The sequence below is a fragment of the Vicia villosa genome, linkage group LG1 (assembly GCF_029867415.1).
Source record: "Vicia villosa cultivar HV-30 ecotype Madison, WI linkage group LG1, Vvil1.0, whole genome shotgun sequence".
Lineage (NCBI taxonomy): Eukaryota > Viridiplantae > Streptophyta > Magnoliopsida > Fabales > Fabaceae > Vicia > Vicia villosa.
Window position 1 is genome coordinate 26,196,423 of NC_081180.1, and position 25,579 is coordinate 26,222,001.

At 32.0% G+C, this 25,579-nt stretch overlaps 4 protein-coding genes across 4 annotated transcripts; 1 reads left to right on the top strand and 3 right to left on the bottom strand.

Moving 5' to 3' along the window:
• The first annotated feature begins 455 nt into the window (after nt 1–455).
• On the top strand, nt 456–4,910 carry LOC131631816 (uncharacterized). The gene is made up of 10 exons (XM_058902588.1): nt 456–721; nt 813–967; nt 1,061–1,154; nt 1,904–1,974; nt 2,058–2,164; nt 2,658–2,779; nt 3,388–3,476; nt 3,800–3,859; nt 4,240–4,344; nt 4,443–4,910. The coding sequence occupies exons 1-10, from the start codon at nt 565–567 to the stop codon at nt 4,557–4,559; spliced, it is 1,077 nt and encodes a 358-aa protein (XP_058758571.1). The 5' UTR covers nt 456–564; the 3' UTR covers nt 4,560–4,910.
• Nucleotides 4,911–6,441: 1,531 nt separating this feature from the next.
• Nucleotides 6,442–8,018, bottom strand: LOC131631822 (uncharacterized). The gene is made up of 2 exons (XM_058902597.1): nt 7,227–8,018; nt 6,442–7,133 (listed from the first exon to the last, which is right to left on the bottom strand). Exons 1-2 carry the CDS (start codon nt 7,404–7,406, stop codon nt 6,750–6,752), a joined length of 564 nt encoding a protein of 187 aa, XP_058758580.1. The 5' UTR covers nt 7,407–8,018; the 3' UTR covers nt 6,442–6,749.
• A 722-nt stretch (nt 8,019–8,740) lies between these two features.
• Nucleotides 8,741–9,738, bottom strand: LOC131603242 (CASP-like protein 1E1). Its single transcript, XM_058875544.1, has 2 exons — nt 9,428–9,738; nt 8,741–9,185 (listed from the first exon to the last, which is right to left on the bottom strand). The coding sequence occupies exons 1-2, from the start codon at nt 9,655–9,657 to the stop codon at nt 8,843–8,845; spliced, it is 573 nt and encodes a 190-aa protein (XP_058731527.1). The 5' UTR covers nt 9,658–9,738; the 3' UTR covers nt 8,741–8,842.
• Nucleotides 9,739–22,566: 12,828 nt separating this feature from the next.
• On the bottom strand, nt 22,567–25,118 carry LOC131603253 (uncharacterized). Its single transcript, XM_058875556.1, has 4 exons — nt 24,949–25,118; nt 24,584–24,862; nt 24,395–24,496; nt 22,567–23,261 (listed from the first exon to the last, which is right to left on the bottom strand). Exons 2-4 carry the CDS (start codon nt 24,824–24,826, stop codon nt 22,824–22,826), a joined length of 783 nt encoding a protein of 260 aa, XP_058731539.1. The 5' UTR covers nt 24,827–24,862; nt 24,949–25,118; the 3' UTR covers nt 22,567–22,823.
• Nucleotides 25,119–25,579: the final 461 nt, after the last annotated feature.

A 25,579-nucleotide genomic window follows, 5' to 3' on the forward strand; every position in this document is an offset into this window, starting at 1 on the left:
TTTATTCTCAGGAAGTTATTTTACACATGATTTCTTCCTTGTTTATTCTCATGTTAAAGGGTGGGAACCCAATATTTCTATGAGAATAAAATCCAACTAACTCTAACTTCTCACTAAGACTCACATTTAATTTAATTTTTAATTTTTATAATTTTTTAATTATATTAAATTTGTAAACATTCCTTGAAAATCTAACTTTTGGTCAAACACATAAATAAGAATATTATTCCTAAGAATAATAATCCCGGAAATATAATTCTTAAGAATGTAATTTTATAACTTAAAACAAACACATCATAAGAATTTTTTTTCATATTTAGTTCTTAATTAATACTAATATAATTTAAATTGAATTAATTAAATGATAAATTGTCAAGGGAGAATCCAGGCCGTCAAAAATGGAAGACCATGCCAACAAATGTAGGGTGTTTCGCACCAAATTGCCCCCCTCACTCTCCATGTGTCGTAAACCCTGAGACGAGGCTTAAGCTTCTCCTTCTTCTTCAAATCTACCGAGTTCACCCGGAGGCGACACCCGAGTTGTAACTCGCTCCTTCTCAGATCATGCAAGCGGTGTCAAATGCTCGCCGAGTCTCTCGGCTCTTGCAATCTCCGATTTTCCGTTCATTTCATCTTCGAAGCACCGAACAACCGTTTCTCTCGGGGCCCGCACAACGCAATTACAGTTCTGAAGTTGATAATGTTGAAGAAACTCCAACAGGTTCTTCATTCATTTGTTACCTGTAAATTCCTTTTTCAAATTTCAATTTTGTGATGTTCATTGATATGTATTGTTGAATTTTTCAATGTAGAAGCTGTGAAGGATCTTTATGATAAAATGCTTCAGTCTGTGAATGTTAAACGATCCATGCCTCCAAATGCTTGGTTGTGGTCAATGATTGCGAATTGTAAACACAGTCAGGATATTAGTCTTCTCTTTGATGTTTTGCAGAACCTCCGCAGATTCGTTAGTTTTTATTCTTTTGCAGAACCTCTATCTATATGTTGATTCAGTCTCTTTGATATGGTGATGAGTTTAATTTTTGTTTTATGTGAGCAGAGGTTGTCGAATCTTCGCATACATGATGACTTTAACTGCAGTCTCTGCCGGGAAGTTACTAAAGCATGTGTTCATGCTGGGGCACTTGATTTTGGTATGCTTTATTGTGTTTGCATTTTGTTATTTTTAATCGGTGGAAAATAGATTTATGTGGATTGGGTATGTAGAGAGAAGGCCTATAGATTCTTTGATAATGATAGTAGATCAGATGAAGAGGAGTCAAACAACTATATATATAGAGGAAAACCTAGAAAAATTATAAGGCTTTGTTTGCGAGTTTGGAGGGGAAGGGAGGAGAGGGCTTTGAAAAATAAGAAGGATTGGGTGAAAAGAATAGAAAGATTTTGGGTAGGAGGGTTTTGGAGGATTTGATTTTATTCATAACACCAAAAACCCCATAATATGGGGAACTCAAAAATTGTATTGAAGGAGGGTTTTGGAGGGCTTACATATCCAAATATTTTTTAGGCTGTTATAATATTCTGAAAATTAAAAATATAGTAATGATAATGACTCTTTTATCATTCTAAACAAAATTATTTTTTCAAAAAATGTCAAATATTTTCCTATATTTTTTAAATTATCGTTTTCGGAAACCTTCCCCTCCCCTTCACTCAAAACTCGCAAACACAGCCTAAGAGAAGTTATTAGGAAAGATTTCGAGGTTAACAATTTGGATAGAAGAATGATCCTCAATATAGCATTATGGTAGAAGTTGATCCATGTAGCCGACTCCGCTTAGTGGGATAAGGCTTGGTTGTTGTTGTTTTGCTGTTTTATTTGTGAAATTTGAAGATATGAAATGGCATTTTAAGGTTATTTGATTTTAAAATGTGTGAGCAGGGAAGAAGGCTTTGTGGAAGCATAATGTCTATGGATTGGAGCCAAGTGTTGCATCTGCACACCATATATTGGTATTGTTTGACGTTCTAATGTTCTAATTTCTTTGATTTTGCCTCCTGTTTGCAATTGGTAAGTGACTGTTAATTTATTGCAGACATATGCTAAGAATCACAATGATACTAATCTATTGGTGGAAGTAATGAAACTTTTGAAGAGGAATGATTTACCATTGCAACCAGGCACAGCAGATATAGTTTTCAGGTCTGTTATTGTTTTTGCATTTTCACTGTTTTGCTTGGTACAAAGGGTCTTCTGTGAATAAGATTTGAATATGGTGTCTACCTTTAAAAGCTGTTGCTGAATTTTTTGTTGATTTAATGGCTGTTCCCTTTGCACTGGCTGACATGCTTCATTTTCAAATCATGCTCTGTTGTTAGTCCCCCCAAAGCTCTATTTGATTGTATGAAGGCAATTTGGTGCTTCTTTGTGCATTAGGCTACAAGCCTATAATGCTGTTAGTTTGTTTGATTTTCTTAGCTTGCGAAATGTTTAGATGCAGTGTAATATAACATGTATTGGCACCCAAAAAACCACTCCTTGAATCTGAAAGTAGAGCAAATCAGGATTAAAAAGAATGAAGAATCTAGCCTTTTTTTGATGCATCTAAAGGTTTATTTTAGTATTGTCTTGTTATGCTGCTTCTGTTCTCTGTAGTATGTTTTTCTGACCTGTTACCTGGATCAATCATTTGCAGCATTTGTTACAATACAGATGAATGGGAGTTAATTAATAAGTACGCAAAGAGGTTTGTCAAGGCTGGTGTAAAACTAAGACAAACCTCATTTGAAACATGGATGAGATTTGCTGCCAAAAGAGGTGCTCATACATGATGTCTTTTGTCTGCCTAATTCTATAAGCTGCTATTGAACTTCAACAGAAGTTTGTTAAAGAGGATTCCTATTCCTAAATTGAACACTAAACTATTCATAAAACTATGGAGATAATAATTTGCCTAGTATTTACTGGCTTTTGGCTTTTCTTTCTCTCCGAACTTGCATCTTCCCCAATGTTGGCAAGCTGTGTTTTCTCAGCTCTTAGGAAATTGAAAGAAACCCAAAAGGGAGACTATAATCACATACACACTTTTTTGAATATAATTTCACATAAAACAATAAAACCAGATTTGTGAATTTGTTTATACTGTTGATCATTTTGCACTCTTGCATTTTGGACTGAGGAATCATGCTAAGAAAAGATTACCGTGACTAATGTGCCTTGACTTGCTCCGTCTATGTCATTTTTGAAATAAGTTAGTTCAACTATATTAATAACCTCTTAACTAATTTGATGGCAATGATTACATATAGTACATTAGCCGTATCATGTGATTTCAAGACCATGCCATAAATGATTTTTCTGGGCTTTTTAAAATATTTTTCTGCTTATGATGAACTAACTTATACCTTTAATTTTCATATTTGTAGGAGACACTGAGTCACTATGGAAAATAGAAAAGTTGAGATCTGATTCAATGAAGCCGCACACTTTGGCAACTGGGTTTTCTTGCGCCAAGGTAGCAAATCCATTCACACATGTGTGTGTAGTTTATTGTGTGATATCCTTCAGTTTTGCTTAATATTATACATAATTATTTTGCTTTTAAGACATGTTCGTATTCACCAATCTGTTTTTTAAAAAGAGATCAATTGTTTTTTTGAAAGAAAAATAAAAGAAGAATATTTATAATTTTCCCAATTTGAGAATCCTTACCTAATATGATTTTGCATCACATATGTTCTCAATGCTGATACGTGCTTCGACTTCCCAGTTGCTTGATTGTGTTATAGCTGTGTTCCACTTTGATAGCAAGCTAAGCCTGTTTTTATGATTTTGCAGGGCCTTCTATTGGAACGTAAACCTAGGGACGCCGTTGCCATCATTCAAGTTCTAAATCAGGTATGGATAAATTTCTTCACCGATGAGTGAAACAAAGAAATGATTCTCAAATAGAAATAATACAGCGCTAGATGAAATTGTAATGTTATTACCCTGGAAAGATTGGTCAAAGTACAAATCTGTTTATATAAGAATGGTTTTGGAATTGTGGCAAAAGTTATAGCTTTTGTATTGATATTTCAGTTCAGAGTCAAATTAGTTCCTCATCAATTGCTGAGGATGAAAAATTATAGTTATATCATTGATTGCATTTGTTAGAACACTTTTTCTTGGTAATGATATGATATGAATGAGTGTAGTAAACTGAGTGGGAGGTCATATATGTCTGTCTCTGGATAGTCTTGTTTAACTCTTAGTTTTATTGATTTTATTGTTGCTAGACTTTGTCTGAGGCCAAAAAGTCAGGCATGAAGGATGAACTTCAGAAACTTGTATCGGAGTGGCCTTTGGAAGTTCTTAAGCACAAAAAAGAAGAGGAAAGAAAGGTACACTGTTTTAATTGCAAAGAAATTTCTATGTTCTCATTTTAGTTCTATCATGTCTCTCTAAAGACAGTAACATGTTTTTTCTGCTTTATCGACAGACTTTAGCAGCCTCTTTGAAATCTGACATCCTTGACATGGTTAATAATTTGGACACGGGACTTGAGGCTAACATAAGTTTGGAAGACCTAAACCGAAGAGAAAGCATTCCACAATAGCATGGGTTCAAGATTTGATGACTCGAGGTTTTAGAATATGCTTGTTTGAGGAGGGTCTCTTTATCAAGATGCGACGGCATATCCTTAGTTAGCTACAAATTATCCGATCATAGCAAATGTTGATTACTACATGGAATATGATTATTACTTTTTTGCTTCCATTCTTCTCCCCAAGTGCTCAAGGTTTATGTAGCATATTGGTGGCATTTAGCATGTTTTTTCAAGAACTGAAGTCTAGATGTCAGTATGTGTAAACAAAAATAACGTGGCATGTGCTTCTAGCCTTCTACTATAAAGGTGCAAACAATTCATTTCTACAAATACAAGTGAGGATGCAATCTTGTCCTTTTACCCTCGCTGGTTTTATGTAACACTCACATAAATTGTTGTTAATTTATTTTCATGAACTTCACAATATAAGTTTTTCTACTAAGTCATTCTTAAATCATAAGAGATGATTGACTTTGATTATTGAAATCTTTAAAGTCAATGTCTATAAATGAATGTGATGTATTAATAATGTAATTTTTTTTTTTACATTGATAGTGTGTGCATGATGATTAAATTCTATAACTTGTAAAACAAACTTTGAGTTTATCTTCATTTAATATTTGTTTTTTTTTTCTTTGATAAATAAACTATTCTAATAAACATTTGATGAAAAACTATTCTAATAAACATTTTGCATCCAAGGGATACCCATTGAAAGAGAATGTCAAACTTTATAGTTTTGTGATCTTAAACAGGATCAATCAGAACACCTAAACTTTATTAGCCTTATGAGCGAATTTCATATTTGAAATGATTAAATAAAGTATAAAGGTACATGTAATATTTAAAAAATGATTTTTTTTTGGGTAAGTTTGGTTGGTTTTTCTATCATTAATAGGAATAATTTTGTCTTAGTTTTAAGAGTGTAATTGCTATTCACTCTCGGGCGGTGTAAATTCTTTTACACCATCACAACCATTCAATTTCAATTGTATTACTTTAAAATAAATTAAATTAAAAGTCAAACATTTCAAATTAGTCAATGGTTGTAATTAATTGACGGTATAATTTTTTTTACAAATATTTCAATTAATTTTTTGTTTTAATTACTTACACAAAGAATGTACTTTTTTAAGAGAAAATGAGTGATGCATTGACTGTGTAAAATAATTTTATATTGTCAATCAATCATTAATATATATCCTTTCATTAATATATATCCTTTCAAATCAAACTGTAATTTTTAAATTATCAATGATATAACATGGTTGAACGATGTATTTTTATTGGCCGAGGGTGTAAAACTGTTTTATAATATAGGTGCATAACTATTTAACTCCTTTTCTAAATATATTGCTTACTCCCTCCGTCCCAAAATATAAGAGAAAAAAATGCATTTTTCTTGTCCCAAAATATAAGAGAAAAAATCATCTTTTATTTCTTTCAAGGTAAAATTAAATGCAAATTGCATTTAACTTACATTCTCTCTCATCATTTCTATAACCAACAACCAATTAGAATTTTTTTTACATCTTCCAAAGCCACTTTATTTCAAAAAAACTATAAATTAAATGATTGTGTTTTTAGGGTGATTTTGTTAATAAGCGTGATTTTGTTTTTTTCTCTTATAATTTGGGACGGAGTATATTGGTACTAAAGAGCCCAAAAAAAAGGTGAATAAAATCCTATAAAAAAGTGCAAGGCAAATAAGTAGAAGGAAATAACACACTACTATTTATGACTCACATTTTCACACCAAAAACTTGAAAACATATTCCCTATCCAGAATTTTCTGCATTTTATGATAAATCTTTGCAATGCTTGGTAAACATAATTAGAATAAAAAATGAACAACAACATTCGATGTTATATTCACGTGGTCCATCCATCCCATCCCACTGCATGCAATGATTGGGATAATGAAGCGCGTCTTTCTTCTTTCTCTAACCAACTTTGATACTTTCCTTCCATAGTAAAAAACAATCAAAATTGGTCTCCTAATTCTCGACCAACAATAAAATCCACAAAAACCATTTCAACACCAATTAATTCATTTACTCAAAACATTCATCACTATCAATATCCATACATGTATACTATAATCCATGCCACTTGGTCATGGTCCTAAATTCCCAATATCAATCACATAAATAATTACCAAATAAACAAAACATGAAACTAATGATTCATTAATGCAACCTACAAACCCATAATCTCTCTCTTAATCTTCTCAATACGCCCACTGTTACCATGATCAATACCATCTTGAACCAACGCAGTAATCGCCAATCTCAACTTTCCATCATTAACAGAAACATTCGCGGCTAAAATCTCCGCTTGATTCTTAAAAAATACCTCCAAAATCACAATAACCAAACCTGGTTTCGCCACCGATTCAATCCCAAAGAAAGCCACATTGTTCGAAACCGTAACAGAAACAGAGCAATTTCTATTCCGACACGGAACCAACAAATTGAAACTCCCTTCAACTTTGGATTCCTTAATCTCCTCCAACATTTTCTTCTTGCTCTCGAGTTCCTTAATGTACCCAATTGTTTCGTTTATAATCACTTCCCTAGTAGCCTTAAAAAACAAAGAAATAAAAACCCATTTCAGAATTCAACATTGAAAAATTCAACTATGAAGAAAAAGAAAGAAAGAATGAACGATCTTAACTGTAGGTAAGAGAGCAGGGACAGTGGTGACAAGTTGAGTGAACATTTGAGACATTTTCTTCCTTCGTCCACGTTCAACTTTAAGAACTTCTTCGGGTTTTGTAGTAGCACTAGCACCCAATTCTCGAGCACGTTTTGTGTTACCCATTATGGTTGTTGAAGAAGGTGAAGGGTTTTCCATGACTAGTGAAAATGATGGATGAATAACAAACTCATGATTTATATACAAAACGGTTTTGCATTTTTGTGAATTGTGAAAGAAAGAGAAAAAAGTTAGTGAGATTTTGTTTGGGGTCAAAAACGGTTAGGATTAGGCATAATGGTACTTTTGTAGGAGAAGAATAAAAAAAAAAAAAAGATTTGATTCCTCTGACCAATCATATGCATATAAAATTTTGAACATTTTAAAGTTTTTTTTATTGTTAGTTAGAAATGATTAAATGATAAGAATCGTTTTGTAAGGAAAAAAGAGGTGCGATGAAAATAACCGTGTTGTTTGTTGCACAAGGAATGAGTTGGATCATTATTGGACCCCACACAATGATCAACAACAAAAAGTGGAAGAAAAAGGTGAGTTTGTTTTGGAATTAATGCAATGGAAGCAAAAGAAAGTTTGTTTACATTACATTAGTTTAGGTGTCAGAAATTTTATCTTTGCATTATACTTGTGCTTATCTAATAGTATTATGTTGATCTTCACTTTTTTTTGGTTCATTTGTTAAAAATATACAATTTAATGACCCATTCAGAGACCGGTTTAACAATTGATAATTAAAATTAAGGTTAAAGGTATTTTTACCCCTACTATTTATAGGAGTTTTGATTATTCTACCTCAATTTTTTTCCACCAATATTGTCACGTACCAACATACCATTTGAAACGAAATCTGTAAGAAAAAATTGAAGATCGAATATTGCAAGACTGAAATATATATATCTTGTAGATATTTTAACTAAACTATTAAAGAAAATAAGATTTGAAAGTCTGGAAGAATTGATGGAGACGAGAAGATTAGTTGATATGAATCAGGAGTATTGACAATATAATTGAGCTGTAGTGGTTTTTTTAATAAGTGACTAAACAAATTGTCATTTTGTATTTTTGTCCTATAGTTAATTTTCTAACTATATACACTCTCTCTCCATTCACTGCAATCCACTAAGATCAATTGAAAAAAACTATCTTCATTCTAATTCTATTCTAAGTTTCTAACCCTCTCTAATTTTAACTGTCATCTTTTATGTCCATTAATTTGTGAAACAAGTTCTCCCAACACAAATAATTTTTTAATTAGTGTGAATATGGACAATGGTAAGTTAAACGACTTTATTGTGTGTGAATGTTTGGTTAAGTTTTATGATTGAAAAGAAAAGACTTATGTTTTATGTTTAAATTAACATACACAAAATGTAAAGGTAAAACATAGAGGAAAAAATTAAAGATGAAAAATGTAAATCTACACTAAATTTAAATCAACTTGAAGAGAAGCTTTTAAAATGACACATAATAGATTGCACCAAATAGATTACATAAAATTTAAGTGTGAAAATGAAAAGTAAAAAATATAACAAACTACTATAAAGTAAAGAAATATAACATTATGATTAAATTTTTAACTAAGTTCTCCTTTGAAACCTCAAGATGGGAAGAATCACTATTAGCAATAGAAATGCAAGTGATCCAAGCAGAGACAAAATAATTGAGGCAGCCACTTGATGACAAAACTTATCAAACACATCACACACTTTGCTCCATCTTACATGAGAGTTTCCGTTGTAGCCAAGAAGACCCACTGCGGCGGCGGCACCGTTGCCGGAAAATAGCAAAGCCACCATCAATGTGTCAAGCATAGTGATCAATGTTCCCAATAACACTTTGCTATTACCTCTATTTAAGAAGGTGAGTAACATAGAGATGGCTCCATATGCACATGCTATTGCATTTGCCACCATAAAGTAGCTTCAACAAGAGAAAAAAGTGTTACTCACTTTTTAAATTTTCAGAAATTTCGTGTAAATTAATCACAGTTTAACTGTGACAAAATAAATAAAAATTCTATGTTATCACAATTTAATCCTGACAAATATTTAGGTCTTGTACGATAGTCTGTCTTGTACGCTCTTAAAGACGGACGACCCTATATTATATGTTGTAGGATTTCTGTAAACAATATAATTAGGAAGAGTATAATAGGAACTTACACAAAGGCAGAGAGGTAATGCCACTTAGCAGAAACAGGAACATTGAAAGGAGGCAAAGAATCAGCAATCTTAATAGGAACAACTTTGGTTTGCTTATCGGTCCCAATAACTATAGCAGCAGCAAGGGTGAGAACAAAGGCCAGAAGTCTAAGAATCAATTCACAAGAACCACTCTTAGGAGATTTTTTCTCTTCTGTACCAGCAAAGATAGCCTTACTCTGGTTCTCCATTGTAACAAGAACACAGAGCTTAATTATGTTGAAGTGGGTTTTCACAGAAGAAGGTTAGTGTATGTCTTAAATAGTGATGGAACTTGGAATAGGGAAAGTTTGTATTTAATACGAAAGCCGCAAATATTGTTGACGAATATTTTATGTTCATATGTTTTTTTTTTGTTTAGCGGTGATTTTTGTAGAATATAAATTAATGTTTTAGGTAATTTTACAGGGTTAAAATAAATGCAATTTCTTAAACCGGGAAAAATAATCCATATCTACTTACTGACTGCATTGTCTGGAATTTAATTTCTTAATGTATTAAGTATTATTTAACTTTAAAGCATTATTTTTTATTTAAATTTTTTAATCAGTATTGTCTCAAGAGTACTTATTAACTTTGATTCTTAAATATTTTAATCGGTATTTCTAGAGTACTTGAAAATTCATTTGACTGTGTCTCAATGATGCTTGTCTGTTGACTTACAGCTTGTGCCAAGTCTGGACTAGTTGAGATCATAACATACATTAAACAACCAACATCCAATGACATAAAAAACCTTTGACATATACTTAACTTCTGCATCTGTCTTTAGACATTTATCCAATGAGAACTTAACATGATTCACCAATGGAGTACTCACAACCTTCAAATTATTCATGTCAAACTTGTCTAACACATTTTTAACATAGCTTTTCTGAGAGCCATAATTTTCTAGCTCTCCTATCCTTGTGAATTTCCATATCAAGAACCTTCTTAACAACACCTAAGTCTTTCATGTCAAAATCCTTTCCTAACATGATTCCATTTCATTTACGTCATATAAATGATTACCAATAATCAACATATCATCAACATATAGTAACACCAAAATAAAGAGTCATCATTAAGACTCCTAATATAAACACAACATTCATAGTCACACAAACTATAGCCAATATGAAGCATGCATGAATCAAAGCGTTTGTAACGTTGCATTGGAGATTGCTTTAAGTCATAAACATACCTCTTCAATTTACGGACTAATCTTCCATGTTCAGTGTTGCTGAACTGAACCCTCTAGTTGCTCCATGTAAATTTACTCATCTAGATTGCCGCGAATAAAAGTTTTCTTCACATTTATCTGATTTAAATGCTTGCCACGATTGAATACTAAGGCTAACACTGACCTGATAGGATTATGTCTGGTGACTAGAGAGAAAATCTCATCATAGTCACTCCCTTTTTGTTGTGAGTATCCCTTAGCTAGAAGACGAGCCTTATTACTGGTTTTTTCTTGAACACCCACTTATAACAAATGGCCCTTTTTCCCTTTAGGAAGCTAAACAAGCTCTCATGTACTATTTTTCTTCAAAGAATCCATCTCCTCCACCATTTCACCCATCCACCTATCTTTCTTATGGCTAGCTATAACCTCTCGAAAGGTGAAAGGGTCTCCATAACTAGTAAGAAGTTTATAGACTACCAAGCCTTCATACCCATATTTTTTCTGTTGGCTTGGTTGAATGGTGCTCTCTATCACGTACATGAATATAATCTTGTACTCCACCTAAAAGTTCAGTTCCATGGTCAATTTCATTATCGGAGTCTAGTTTCTCTTGGGGTTAGGAAATACATACATGTTGTTGAATGGTGGTGGATCAACATCCACCTGAATCACCTGTTTGTTAGAAGTTTCTCCTTTAGATGTCGACACATATGTTTCAAGTGACCACTTCAACATTAATTTCTCATAAAAAACAACATCTCTGCAGATCACCATCTTCTTTTTAATCGAATTCCATAACTCAAACCCCTTCACACCTTTTGCGTAACCTAAAAGAAGACACATTTCTTTGACTTTGGATTAAGTTTGGATCAATATTCACTGGATATCTGCACATAAGCCGAACACAAAAAAAATCCTTACATTGTTAAGATCTTTATGATTACCTATCCATACCTCATTTGAAACCTTTTTTTCCAAAAAAGTCTGTTATAACTTGTTGATAAAAAATCATGCCATGTTAATTGCCTCTGCCTATAAAATTTTTCACTATCCATCATTTGACAAGAGACATCTTGCCCTTTCAGTTAGAGACCTATTTATTCTCTATAACACACAATTTAGCTGAGAAATGCCTTTGAATACCGTGTTCTTCATAGAAAATATTGAAATTCGAACCAGTGTACTATGTCCCTTTATCTAACCGCAAATACTTGATTTTTCTACCTATTTGGTTCTCTATCTCTACCTTCCATGACTTGAATTTGGCAAGGACTTCAGATTTCCGCTTCAAGAAATACACACTAGTCTTCCGAGAAAAATCATTGGCGAAAGTCACAAAATACCTGGAATCACCTATGCAAACTTCTTTGGTAGACCACCACACATCAAAATACACATAGTCTAAAATTTCATTCGTTTTGTGATTTATGTTGTTGAACCAAACACGACAGTATTTCCCAAGTACATAATATTTGCATAAATCCATGTTGCAACTGTAGACACCCTTCAATAGATTTCTTTTATGAAGTTCCATCATACCACGCTCACTGAGATGATCTAGACACATTTGCTAGAGCTTGGTTGCATCATTATCAGACTCAATTGATGTAACATCACCTACAATAATATTCCCTAATAGTTAATGGAAGTTACCTGCATTCCTCCTTGCTCTCAACACAGTCAAGGCAACCTTGCTAACCATCATAATATCCCTATCTCCATCATACATGTAGGAGAAATCATTTTCTTGTATAGTGTCTAGGGAAATCAAATTCTTCCTCAATTCTGGAATATATCAAACATCATTCAATGTTCACACCCCACCATCTTCCATAACCATTTTAATTTGTCCCATTATAGTAATAGTACATGATTTATCATCACCGAGATAAATAAATCCAAAATTACCTAACCTGAATATAGAGAATCATTTCCTATGCGACATAATATGATAATAACAGCCAAGGTCAAGAGTTCACGCATTTGTGCATTTGCTAGATGAAACACACACTATATCTGCTTTACTGCTAGAATCATCAGTTTGAATAATATTTGCATAACTGGATGAACCCTGCATTTTTTTAGACAATCCCTCTTCCATTGTCTAATATGTTTGCAACTATAACACCAAGTTTTTTTTCTTATGATTCTTGAATTTTGACCTCTTCTTTCTAGAACCTCCTTCACCCTTGTTCCACTCAAGATATTGACTCCCATAACATACATACCATGACCTTGAGTTCCTTCTTCTACACTTGGTCTCATTTGAGGATGAGGCAAAAGTGTAGCAAGAGTCACATCAAGATTGACAATGTCTTTCTGGTAGGTAAGAGTAGTCGCTAAGTGATCATAATAACTTGGTAACGAGCATAACAATATATTTGCCTTATCTTCGTCATCAATCTTCCCTTGCTTGTTAAGCCTCACCATATCAGTGATTATATTGTTGAAGAGATTGACATGTTGCAAATCATATTCTTCCCGTATCTTTAGATTTTATAGTCGCTACTTTGCAAACAATTTGTTCATCAGCTTCCTTGACATATACTGACTCTTCAATTTGTCCCAAACCTCCTTCGGAGTTGTTAAGTCCAGAGTATGATACATCATCTCTTCTAAAACACATACGTGAATCAATTCCATGATCTTCTCCTTCATATCTTCCCAATTAATATTCTCCGTGTTGGTCGTCTGCATCTCACATAACCTCATCTTCTATAAACATTGCTGAGTCAAGAAATCTTTAACCCTCCTTTGCCCTAATCCGAAGTTACATGTCCTGTCGAACCTTGTCACATCGAATTTCGCACCAAGATTAATTGGCATTTGATATCAATTATTAGAGTAGCAACTGATATAGAAGATTAAATAAAAGCGAAAGTAAAAGATAATTAACACAATTGATCTTTGTTAACACAGTTCGGCCATTGATGCATACCTCTGCGACTATAGAGCAGTTGAAATTCTCTTGATTTCTGTCTAATAATTAGGGTTATAGTGTTCAAAACAATATATACAATATTATAATTCAATTTTCAATAATACTCATGAACCGTATCACATCGACTGCTGCCTCCACACTCTTAGTCGCTCATCCACAACAAACAATTAGACAAAATCTTTTTGAAATTTTTATATGTTGTATTTCTCTTTATCTTAATATGAGTCATACTCAACAAAAGATTAACTCATTGTAAAATTTGAATGGAATATTTACGGATGAATACATAAGCACAAGTTGGTTTAATTTCTTTTAAAAGAGTAAGATGATAATATTTCTCATTGTTTTAACCCAAAACAAATGAAGGCTTAACGTGGAATGCATATAAACGATCCTAGAGTTGTAGACGGCAAGTTGTGAACAAGTAATTAATAGACGAGATATGGAATCTGCAGGCAACTGCCAACTGACAATGTGAATGCTCATCCTGCCCATTGCTTGATAAACTCTCTTACTTGCTAACCATACATATAGTCAACTATATCATTCAATTCACAACTCATTATCTACAAATTTCTATTTTATTTGAAAATGTTGTCAATTTCTATGGAGAAATCAAGAGATAAAATATTACGTATTTTAAACATTTATTTTCTTTATAACCATTAATTAGCGGTGGGTGTGAACTCAAATTTCTCACTATGTGTCAATCAACAAAGAAAATTGTTCTGTTTTACTTGGATGCTACAACCATGACAATATCTTCAAATTTGCTACTTTAATTGAAACCAAAGACAAAGAGCTCAAATTATAAAATTTAAAGGTCACATCTTTTAAACTAATAAGATTTTACACAGAATGTTTTTTTAATGAGAAACTCCTTTTAATATATTTTAAAAATAAGTTTATTTGATTTTAATTTAATTTATTAAATGTGATAAATGAGGGAGAATAATATTATTTCAACTTTTATTATTGTAAATAAATATCAATAAACTTTTTACTTGAAATATTAATTTTAAGGAAAAGAAATTTCAAAATTATTTTATATTAAAATAGTTTTTCTCAGTTAAAATTGGAGTCTGCATCTTATTTTAAATTGAATTATTTAAACCATACTTGCTATCAAATATGTTAACATAAGAAATTAGACAAATATTTGAAATTGATCAAATATTAATCATTAATGCATTTTTAAATGTGAATATTATTCATTGAAATTTTCTAATTAAATAAAAGAATATTTCACACACTACATGTTATTCCTTTAGATTTAAGATATCTCATATTTTTAAAAAGAGTATACAAATAAATAAATTAATGCATATATTTTGGTTAATGGTAACACTTGATGAAATTCACTTTCTATTTATGTTTTGAATGGTTTTGAAAAATATGTTGAACATGTCTAACTATTTGCTAGCTATTTGATGAATTAGATTTTATGTCTCATCATTTTTATTTTTCTTTTTTATTTAATAATTTGCTTTTTATTAAAAAAATAGTTTTGAGTACATTTTTATAATTGAAAAATAATTTATAAAGGTAATAGCTGAAATCGTAGTAAAAATCAAAATATTATTTGAAAAATAGTAATAAATAATAATATAACACCTCTACAATATTCATAACCTTCCTGTAAATTTTAATCTATCTCTTCCATAATAAGAGTCTCTTTGGTTCAAACGAGGATGAGAGATTATGAGAGATTTTAATGGAGGAAAAGGAAGAGGAAGGGAGGTGATATGTTTTTTAATGAGATAAGTGTTTGGATCAAAAGAGGGGTGGGGAGAAAAAAATGATGAATTTTAATTAAAAATATGTTTGATTCATAAGGATAGAGGATGAGTTTTATTAATAATTTATATTCTTATCTTTATTATCTTATATAAGTGGTATGATATTCAAATGTGAAAAATTTATACATATTTTTTTAGTAGTAAAATTTCTAATATCGAATGACTAAAAAATTATAATTTACCACATAAATGACATAACGTTAAAAAATTGAGTACATTTGATTCAAATTATAATTCTCTGACATAAATTAAATTATATGTTGATAACAATTTTTAAATCATGATAAATCATCTAACAAAACAAGTACATAAAAGAACTTATTATTAAATATTAATGGTTTAAATTTTTTAATAAAGTGAATAAAAAATAAAAAATAGTTTAAAAATTTATATAAAAAAATGATAGTATACATTACAAAATTAGAAGGAAAAAAATAACATAAATAAACATAAAAAATTATAAAAAAACAAAAAATGCAATATATAATTTATATTAAGTACAAAAATTTTAAAAATAATTTGAAGGTGAAAAACAATTATAATAAATTGATGAAAGCAATCGAGAAAAATCACACACAAGAGAAGCAGTGATATAAAAGAAAATGAATAATTTTTAAATAATAAAATAAAATTAAGGATGTTTAATAAATATATTAATTTTTCAAATATCAAAACTCATATTTCATCCCTAGATCGGTCCCACACATCTTGAGGCCTGAGGCGAAACTTTAAATTAAATATTTTAATATGATAAAAATATTTTAGATTAATATGTTTTAATTTTAGATTTTTTTAAATGTAAAATCGTTAAATTGTTCTAATCAATTTTATTTAATATTTTCTTTTTATTGATAATAAAATCAATACATCTAACACTTTTCTTATTATTTAAAATTATCGTAATCGAAAAAATATTACTAAATTTCTTTGAAAAAATCTTAATTCAAGTATTCTTTTTATGTGAATTTTTATCTACCCAACAAAAAAAGTTGGGTAGAGTTACCCTTAGTTTAAAATGCTTTGAAAACAATAAAAAAAATTAAATAGAATGAAATTAAATGATGGAATGTAATTTGTGGAAGATACACTATTCAATTTTTTGTGATGGATAGAAAAATTGCTCTCTTCTTTTTATGCAGGAGAACTTAAAAGTTTATTATTTATAAGTATGATTTTTAATAAGATTGTCTTTGAGAAGCGGGTTATCATGCTTAAAATTTTTCATGATTAAGGCGTGGTTAAAAAGAGTCTAAAAATATTGATTATGGTTAAACAATAACAAAATAGAGCTTCTTTATTTTCCGTAGTTTTTATTTTTTAAACATTATTTTCCACAATTAAATTATGGTAAACCTACACATAATCTCCAAAAACTTTAAACAATATTAACTTTTAAATTAACTAATTATACAATACATATCTTCAATCATTATTATAATTACTTAATAGATTTTATTATTTAATTAGCTTATAAAATAATTTAAATCCTTCTAATTTCTAATTCCTTCAAATCCTTCTAATTCAGAGGGATCCGAAAAATGTGAGTTTGGAGAGATTTTTTTCCACTCTTCTTCCTTCTCCTCTTCTCCTAAAAATTGAACAAATATATTTAATTATAAATTTTCTCTCTCCTCCATCTACCCCTAACCCAACATGTCCTAAGTGATTTATTTGCAAAAAAAAATATTTTCCATTTGTGTAGAGATTTTTTTGTGTGACATACTTCCATTTGTGTAGAGATATTTGAGATGTGCTTTCATTTATGTAGAATTTTTTTCTCTTTTTGATTTCTCAACAATTTTCATTAGGCATGTATTCTTTAAAATCTCTTCTATTGGAAAAGATGAGGATTGGATTTGTCCGGGTATCACTGCCACACTCGCAAGGCGGCTAGTAGAAGCAACAAAGCAAGTGCTAAAATATTTTTTAGGTACAACTTGGGTAGTGAAGTTTATTGGAGAAATGATTTAAGCTTGATCTCTCTTAGGATATTCTTATAGGTTGTGCCAAAAGAGTAAGAAGCAGAAATTAGAGATTATTCTTGAAGAGCATGGCAATCGACTTTTTTTAACTTTTATAACTTTTAGAATTAATATTTTGATTGGATCATAGATATGCTTTCTCCTTTAAACATAGATCGATCTCAATTAAATCGGTTAAACAAATATCAACGTGTTTTATCCTCTTCCTCGTTTATCTTGTTCTTTTGTGGACATGTTGTTTCTCCGGTCTCCAGGTTACTACTATTTCTTGAGGCAATTTTAGTTTGGCTTCCATTTCTATTTCTCTAAACACACTATTCTTTCTATTGGCTTCAACATAAATGTTAATTTCGAACACACATGATAAGTGGCACCCACCTTGGTGTAATATGGGTCAATATTTCAAGCAAATACCATGTACATATCAAGTGAGATTTAAATTTTTTTGAGACAATGATTTTGAATTGTGAAAAGTGAAAATGCAAGTAATTTTGATTTAAAAAAATTGTGCATAGACATTGAAAAGTAATATATTGATGCGTGTAATGATAACACAAACATATAAGACCAAGTTGATGGTGTTGAGCAAGTGACTTTAAATACAATAAGGGGGTGTGGATTTAAAAGATGATGTCTAATAATAAAAACTTATAAAAAGATTTAATTAAATTTTATAAATCAAACAAAGAGCAGGTAGAAAAATAATTAAAAGAAATAAAAACAAAGACATGAAAATACACTGGAAAGAAATAAAGAACCAAACCACTTAACTTAAGAGGAGAGAAATACACGAGAGATTTATAAAGATTCGACTTAACCATTTGATTTACTCTTGTTCCCCTAGAATTTCTTCTTGAGAGTTTTGACTGTGAAATCTGAGTTTTTCAAAGGTTATACCCACGAACCTTTGTACAATCAAACAAGAGATTTTACGCTGGCTATTTCATAAATCAACCGAGAGATTTTACACTGGGCTAATCTCCAAACCGGACAAAGATTTTACACCAGGTTGATATCAAGAACCAAACAAATATTTTCAAGGCTAAACTCAACCAAACAGAAGCTTTAACAGGCTAAGCTCAGAACCAATAGAGATTTTACCTGACTAATCTTAAAAGTCAAATAGAGCTTATAGCTGGTTTAGCTCAAAAACCAAATAATAGCTCCTTTCAAAGATATTACACAAGAGACAACCATCTTGAGTAACTTACAATATTCTCACAGCATAAGAATAACAAGAAAACTCAGATATTTTTCACTCTTAAGACACTAAGGCAACTTTGTGAAGAAAAAGAAAGAAATGAAGTAAAGAGTAGAAAGTGAGAAAGTTTGATTAAAATACACTTTCTAGTGTGTTTTAAAATGAGATAAAACCTCTATTTATAGGAGAAAATTTTGGCTCAAAAAGGAAAAAGACCCACAAGCCTTTTAATGATCTAATAAATTAAGTACTAGGGTTAATCGATTTCAAGCTTCAAAATGACGATAATTCTAATCCAAAAATGGAAACCCTACAACAATTATATGGACTGAATGATTAAGGAGTCTTTTTCTTTGCTCTAATAGATTGGATTGAGTCCCTAATCAATTAGGAAATGTACAAATGCTTCCTATATAATTAGTAACTCTCTTGGTCAATTCCACATGCATCATGATAGTTCTTCCACAGGTTTTAAGGTGTTTTAGCAAATACAGAGAAGTTTAAAACAATTTTTAGATGAGTGTGAGTTGCTTTAGTAATTCGAGAGTTATTCGTATACCTTTAGAATACATTGATCGCTTAGACACGAATCATGCGAACTATCATAATTCCTCTTTTTCATAATATTTGAAGCTTCAATATCCCTTTCTTAATTCATCATTGATTCAACACTTCATTTGAGGCTTGGCTATTCTAACTGATGAGGCTTGATATAACTTCTTTGATAGATACCGTTATTAGAGATTGCTTGACCAGAGATCATTAAGGACTTCATCATTAACATTTAACGGTTTCAAATAGGTGTAACACAGGGAGTTAATTTTAAATTTTTAAGTAAAGCTTTTGATGATGGCGCCTGCTCAAGATGATATCTCAAACATTACTAGTTAGAATATTTAAGTTCTAGTTAAAGTGTTTAGCCATTGTTGTATCAAGAAAGGGAACTTGAAGATCTGAAGTAGTGAAAGTGTGAAATCTTATCTAATCATGATCTTAGAATCTTAGAGTGATTAGTTAAAATTTAAAAGTTCAACAACATGTCTTGAAATACTGAAGCATTTCCTGTTGGAGCCAAAATTTTCTTATATAAAGAATGCTTCTCTTCATTTCATTTAACACCGACATTCTACATAGAAATCCTTATATCTTTATTCTACTCTCTTTGTTTTTATATTTGCTTTTCATAAGAAGTGCCAGAAATTTAAAAGACCGAAAAGCCCTTGTGATTTTTATTGTAATCAGTGTTGTGCTTTAATTTTTTGTATTCAAGAGTGTGATTCTTCAATGGAATTATTTAGTAAAAGTTGCAACCTAAACCGGATAAAAGATTGGTTGTAGGTTCTTAAGCTTGACCTTTGTATAAAAGCTCTATTTGTAGGTTCTTGAGATTGACTTGTGTAAAATTTCTATCTAAATACTCTTGACCAAAGCTTGTGTAAAATTTCTATCAGTTGGTTCTTGAGTTTAGCTAGTGTAGAAGCTCTATTTGTCTATTGTTGAAGATTCATGGGAAAATCCTGTAAACATCTCAAGTGTGTTTAGTGGAACTCTCAAGGGAAAACTTTTAGGGATAGTAGTAGGCCAAGTGGTTAGGTGTTAGCCTGGACTTTTGATCACAGTGAGCTCAGTGGGTGAAAAGAGAAGATCAAATGAAAACTAAGAGAAATCTGAAGGATGGGAGAAGTATCTTGATGTAACCCCTTCAAACCAAGAAGTCGAAGTTTCAAGCATAAGATAGAAGTGTGGACTTAGCATTTTCCACATGAGTAATTATCCAAGGATTTCGAATAACGATGCAGTCAAGATTATGAGGGAAAGGTGGCATAAGTCTTCGACAATAGCGGATTGGCAGGGAGAAGAGCAAGATAACTAGTTTTTAGTCTTATCTAAAAGTAGACGTGGAAACAAATCCAAGGGAAAAATGCATGCATCGAAGACGTGTCGACCTCAATGGAGAAAGTTGTTGAAGATAGTTTAACCTTGTATTAGTATAATAGGAGTTCTAGTGTTAGAATTTAGGGTGTCAAAATCATTACAAAAACTCACAAACTCAAGGTATTCAATTATCAAGCGAAACCTATATAAAACTATGATGCATTATCTATATCTTTTCTCTCTTTATTTTCCACTAATTATGTTATTTCAGTGGCATATCTCTTTTAATATCAATATTCTTTCTTTATTTATGCCGCTTGTCGCGACGCGAAAAATACCCGAGTGTATCACACGCTCAAAATACAACAGAGTCGTCACCGAACTTTATTTATTCCAAAAGGAAAGGGAAAATATTGATAAAATTCAAGAAGAATGAAAACACGGCCGTCATAACCAAAAAATAATTTGGGAGTCCGTCATTCAAGGGGAAAGTATTAGCACCCTCACATGCATTGTACTCAATGCGGCCCATTTAGTTAGTTTTGCGAATGAGTGTTAGTGTGAAAGATTGCGATCTTCTACTTATTATGAGAGAATAGAGAAATAAATGATTTTTAGGATTTTATATTAGTGTGCTCGCCTAGATATCAAAATCCTGCACCTAAGTGCCTCCTTCCTCTCGCCCTAGCCTTTTTTTTGTTTCTCTTCTAGGTTTTCACATACTGTGCAAAACCGGCCCTTTCTCCACTTCTCTCTCTTTTTCTAATAAATATATTCCTCTTAATTATGTTTTCTCCCTTCTACCCCCAACTCATCTCTTACCCTTAATTTCTATACACACTTTATTTTCCTTAATATTTTATTAGTCTAACAAATATTCACTTAATTAAACAATTACTCATATTATTTAACTGTCACAATAATTCTAACCCATTAAGACACATACAATTACACATAATTCACAAATAATTTGATAAAATGAATGATTGAAAATGGGGTGTTACAGGGGCGCTTGGTGAAGATGCAGGAGGCTCGGCAGCGGGCGATGATGTCTTTTGCTCGTGACACCGTTGACGCCTGGGGGACAGCGCAAGGTGAAACTTATAGGGCGACAGAGATTCATCCTCCTAAGGTTCCTAGGAAGGAAGAGATTTCTTCTGAGCCATCGGGAAACCAAGAGACGGAGCCCGAGGTAGAGATATTAATGGACCCTCTAATCCCTTCTAAACATTCTTTGTTGAAAGACTCTTTTAATGCCATATATTTTCCCCATCATTTCTTTTCCTTCCCTAAGAATTTCCCGGTGATTATTAGATGTTTTTCGCCATGTATCCCACCCAACTATCTTCCTTGTTGGAGGCCCAACTTACGAGATGTTTCTTGGTAGGTATAATGCTACGAGAAAAACACTTTAATACCTTGGGGAGAATGCTGTTAGGGACGGTTAATCTGAAAAGCGTACTTGAAAAGAAGGGGTGGCGCTAAAGCAGATGAAGGTGAGAAGGGATGATCTAAAGGTATTAACCAAAGGAGTGGCTACTCACACTACAAGAAAACAGCGTTATAGCGTCGGCCAAAAGCCCTCTCTAAATGGGGAAAAGCCGACGCTACTGTGTGTTAGCGTCGGTTTAGCGTCGGTGTCGGGGCGGACACCCTAAACGTGGAAGCAAAGCATAGCGACGAACCGCCGCTACGATTAGCGTCGGTTTCGGAAAACGCTAACGCCACGCTACTGTGCAGCGTCGGCTTTGTTAAACGCTACATACCATCAATATATTAAATTTGTAGCGTCGGCTATGAGAGACACTAAAATATGGGAAATTAGTTACCGTCGGCTTTGTTGAACGCTACATACCTTCAATAAATTACAATGTAGCGTCGGTTATTAGGGACACTGGGTTTGGGGAAATTAGTTAGCGTCGGTTTTGATGAACGCTACATACCTACATAACTTCGTGTGTAAGCGGCGGCCCTAGCCGACGCTAGCTTTTTTTGTTTTTTTTTTTTTTTTGTTTTTTAAATTTAAACCTGTTTAACACCAAATTTATTTGGCACATGAAATTTATCAAAACCTGTTTAAAATTTCAAACTATCCATTCATTTGTTATTATCTCATCAAAATTATTTCAACACAAGATAACAAAGTTGCTACATTAATTTAGATGTCAAAGTTATACATCAAAATATTAACACAATACACCAAACTTGTGCCCATCCACAGTATTGACACAATACATCAAAATATTGACACAATACACTTAACTTGTGCCCATCAATCCACAGTATTGATACATAAATAGTTACATCAAAATACCAACACAAAATATCAAACTTGTTAAAATCCACAATAAGTTGAACAAGTTATAAAACTAAGAAAACGACAATGTATATGAGTCAACATCCATCACTCATTTCCTCTAGATCCAATGAATCATTATCATCATCGTAATGGCCATGAGAAGGACCTGTCTGACTCGATTGCAAAGCCCACAGCTGTTTCTGAAATTCTTCAAATTGCCTTTTCAAATCTGCTGTCTCGGCTATAGCTTTGTCTGCACGTGCGTTAGCTAATGCAGCCTCTTCACGTGCTTTACAAGCCTCAGCTTTAGCCGCCTCGATGGCTTGGCTATCCACTTCTCTATTCGGTTTTGAAACTGTCACTTCTGTCAAGCAAGACACTCCATATTGTACATTAACCGCCATTAGGCCAGTTCCATAACACCGGCCTCGTGACTTACCGCCGGCAGCTTCTTTCCATAATTGTATCTTTTCTGATCCATCCACATTATTATCATTTTGTGTGGCTTGTGTCAAACGATTCACATAATCTTCCTGTACAATAAAGAGTAATGATCAGTAAAAACATGTCAGCTTGTAGCCATATATAGTTCAAATCCACCTGCAGCCACATTATTATTGTTTGCATATATAATCAATCCACTTGCAGCTATATATAGTTCAAATAAACGTCCATCCATTTACCTAAGGTTGCTATGACATGAATTAAAGTTCCTAATTCAAACAAAAATCTCACACCATTTAACAGAACCACCATTAACATAAACATCAAGATTTGTCTTTCACTCAAACATTGCAATTTACATAAACATTGCAGACCCATTAGTATAAATTGAATCCAAACAAAGACATCAAAAGGCTCATAAAAGACTACAATACAAAATTTTAAAATTTCAAGGACATTTTACTACACAAACTCACAAATATATCACTCATTCCATTATTCAGCTGTTGTATCAGACCTCACTCCCAATCCTCACCAAATAAAGACAAATTACACTATAACATCCTTTTCTATCATCACAGTTCTTCTTCTTTTAACAACAAAAACACAAGAAAACAGCGAGGACAATCTTCAAAGGAAAATCCATGATTACCATATTTAAGTGAGTTGTATACCATAGATGTCAGAAATATAGAACATGTATTGAAAACCAACTTTGATAAATATGCTAAAGGTAAGTATAATCAACAGATTGTGACTGATCTTCTGGGTGGGGGGATTTTTGTTGTTGATGGTGAAAAATGGAAGCAGCAGAGAAAAGTTGCTAGCTATGAATTCTCCACAAGAGTTCTTAGAGATTTTAGTTCTTATGTGTTTAGAAAGAATGCTGCCAAATTAGTTAAAGTGATACCAAATTAGTTGTTCTGTGTTTAGAAAGAATGCTGCCAAATTAGCTAAAAATGAACAATTGGCACTTTAGCAAGATTCTGTAAGTTGATCAGTTCATTCTGGTTCTTGCTTTAATATTTTCTACAATTAATTAATAACTATTACTAATGTCAATGTGTTAGTGTCGGTGTCTGTCAATGCTTCATAGCTAAACAAGAAGACAATTTATGGGATTGCATTTCAATGAGTTTGGTAGCTAAGGCACATGCAACTATATGGGACAGATATATGATAAATACTTCACATATAATTCATATGGAATGGTTGGCCTTACATGTGTTTTTTCTGCACGACGGTCAACCCACTGCCCATTCCTCTTTTTGTGAGTGGCCATGAATAGCTCATCAGGATTTGGTGGTCGGCCTAACTTCTTCTCCTATAAATAAATACAAAATATATATGGTTACAATGAATATCAAATTTAAATATCTAGATGCATTGTAATTACAAATAGAATACACACCATTTCTTTAGCAACATCGTGATGAGCTTTACGTCCTGTAGTATGGACCGCCCCACCTCTGGTTGATGCTCGATTAGTCTTATTTTGTTGAGAGGTCTTTTTAAATTCATCGCTTTTCCACCCGTCAAGAAGATACGCATAAACCTTTTCACCCATCCAGTCCGGCTTTGTCCCCTTTTTCCTAATCTTACCAAACATATCAGCTATTCTTTTACCACAAGCTCTATGAAACAAACTTTTCATTTTTCTTTCATCACACGACTCCCACTGAACAAGAGACTGCCAAAAAAGAAGCATTGTTGATTAAACTGTAAAAAATATGCATTGTTATCATACTATAGTAAAAAAGAAATTACATGTCTTACTTTAAAAAGGTTAAAGTATGCCTCTCTCTCATGTCTTCTATTGTATACTTTAAGCTCACTATACCGCAAGAATTTTCCACGATAAAGTTTTATAAAAACTTTTCTAATAATTTCAGCAACAACACCGCTTGGAGTTAACCTGTAAAACAGAAATCAAGTAAAGGTTATAGCAAGGTGATGACAATGCCTTAACAGTCAATGATGATTAGCATAGTAACAGGTTGTATCAAATAAGTTCTTCAGCATAGTAATGTTCTAGTTGCATCATTTGTTAATTACAAGTAAATTGTAAACTTCTGCAGAATGCTAATACTTTCAGCAATAGTACATTGATAGAATAGTATCAATTGATATTCACAACACAACTCGTTTTTTATTCAAGAAATGTTGCTTATATTTAAAATTCTATCACTCTGTCTTACATAATACAAGAAAGATGCTTCTCATTTTTGCTATAAGAACTAGATATATAATCACATTCAATAGTTGTTAAAAAGTTAATATGATTGGTGAAACTGTTTTTATACTTATAAGGATATGATGGATCTTTTTGCTCTATACCTAATAGAAAGTGAGTTAAGTTACCACTATCAGTATCACTATATATAACATTTAGCAGTTTCATGTTCTT

What these genes read in the sequence shown, in the direction of transcription:
- LOC131603242 (XM_058875544.1), bottom strand. Translation starts at nt 9,657, where the DNA reads ATGGAGAACCAGAGTAAGGCTATCTTTGCTGGTACAGAAGAGAAAAAA. An exon ending in CATTACCTCTCTGCCTTTGT is followed by an intron (nt 9,186 to 9,427) that starts GTAAGTTCCTAT and finishes CTCTTGTTGAAG; the next exon opens with CTACTTTATGGTGGCAAATG.
- LOC131603253 (XM_058875556.1), bottom strand. Translation starts at nt 24,826, where the DNA reads ATGAAAAGTTTGTTTCATAGAGCTTGTGGTAAAAGAATAGCTGATATG. An exon ending in ACGATGTTGCTAAAGAAATG is followed by an intron (nt 24,497 to 24,583) that starts GTGTGTATTCTA and finishes ATTTATTTATAG; the next exon opens with GAGAAGAAGTTAGGCCGACC. An exon ending in GTCGTGCAGAAAAAACACAT is followed by an intron (nt 23,262 to 24,394) that starts GTAAGGCCAACC and finishes TTTATTGTACAG; the next exon opens with GAAGATTATGTGAATCGTTT.
- LOC131631822 (XM_058902597.1), bottom strand. Translation starts at nt 7,406, where the DNA reads ATGGAAAACCCTTCACCTTCTTCAACAACCATAATGGGTAACACAAAA. An exon ending in TCCCTGCTCTCTTACCTACA is followed by an intron (nt 7,134 to 7,226) that starts GTTAAGATCGTT and finishes TTGTTTTTTAAG; the next exon opens with GCTACTAGGGAAGTGATTAT.
- LOC131631816 (XM_058902588.1), top strand. Translation starts at nt 565, where the DNA reads ATGCAAGCGGTGTCAAATGCTCGCCGAGTCTCTCGGCTCTTGCAATCT. An exon ending in CATCTGCACACCATATATTG is followed by an intron (nt 1,975 to 2,057) that starts GTATTGTTTGAC and finishes AATTTATTGCAG; the next exon opens with ACATATGCTAAGAATCACAA. An exon ending in AAAAAGAAGAGGAAAGAAAG is followed by an intron (nt 4,345 to 4,442) that starts GTACACTGTTTT and finishes CTTTATCGACAG; the next exon opens with ACTTTAGCAGCCTCTTTGAA.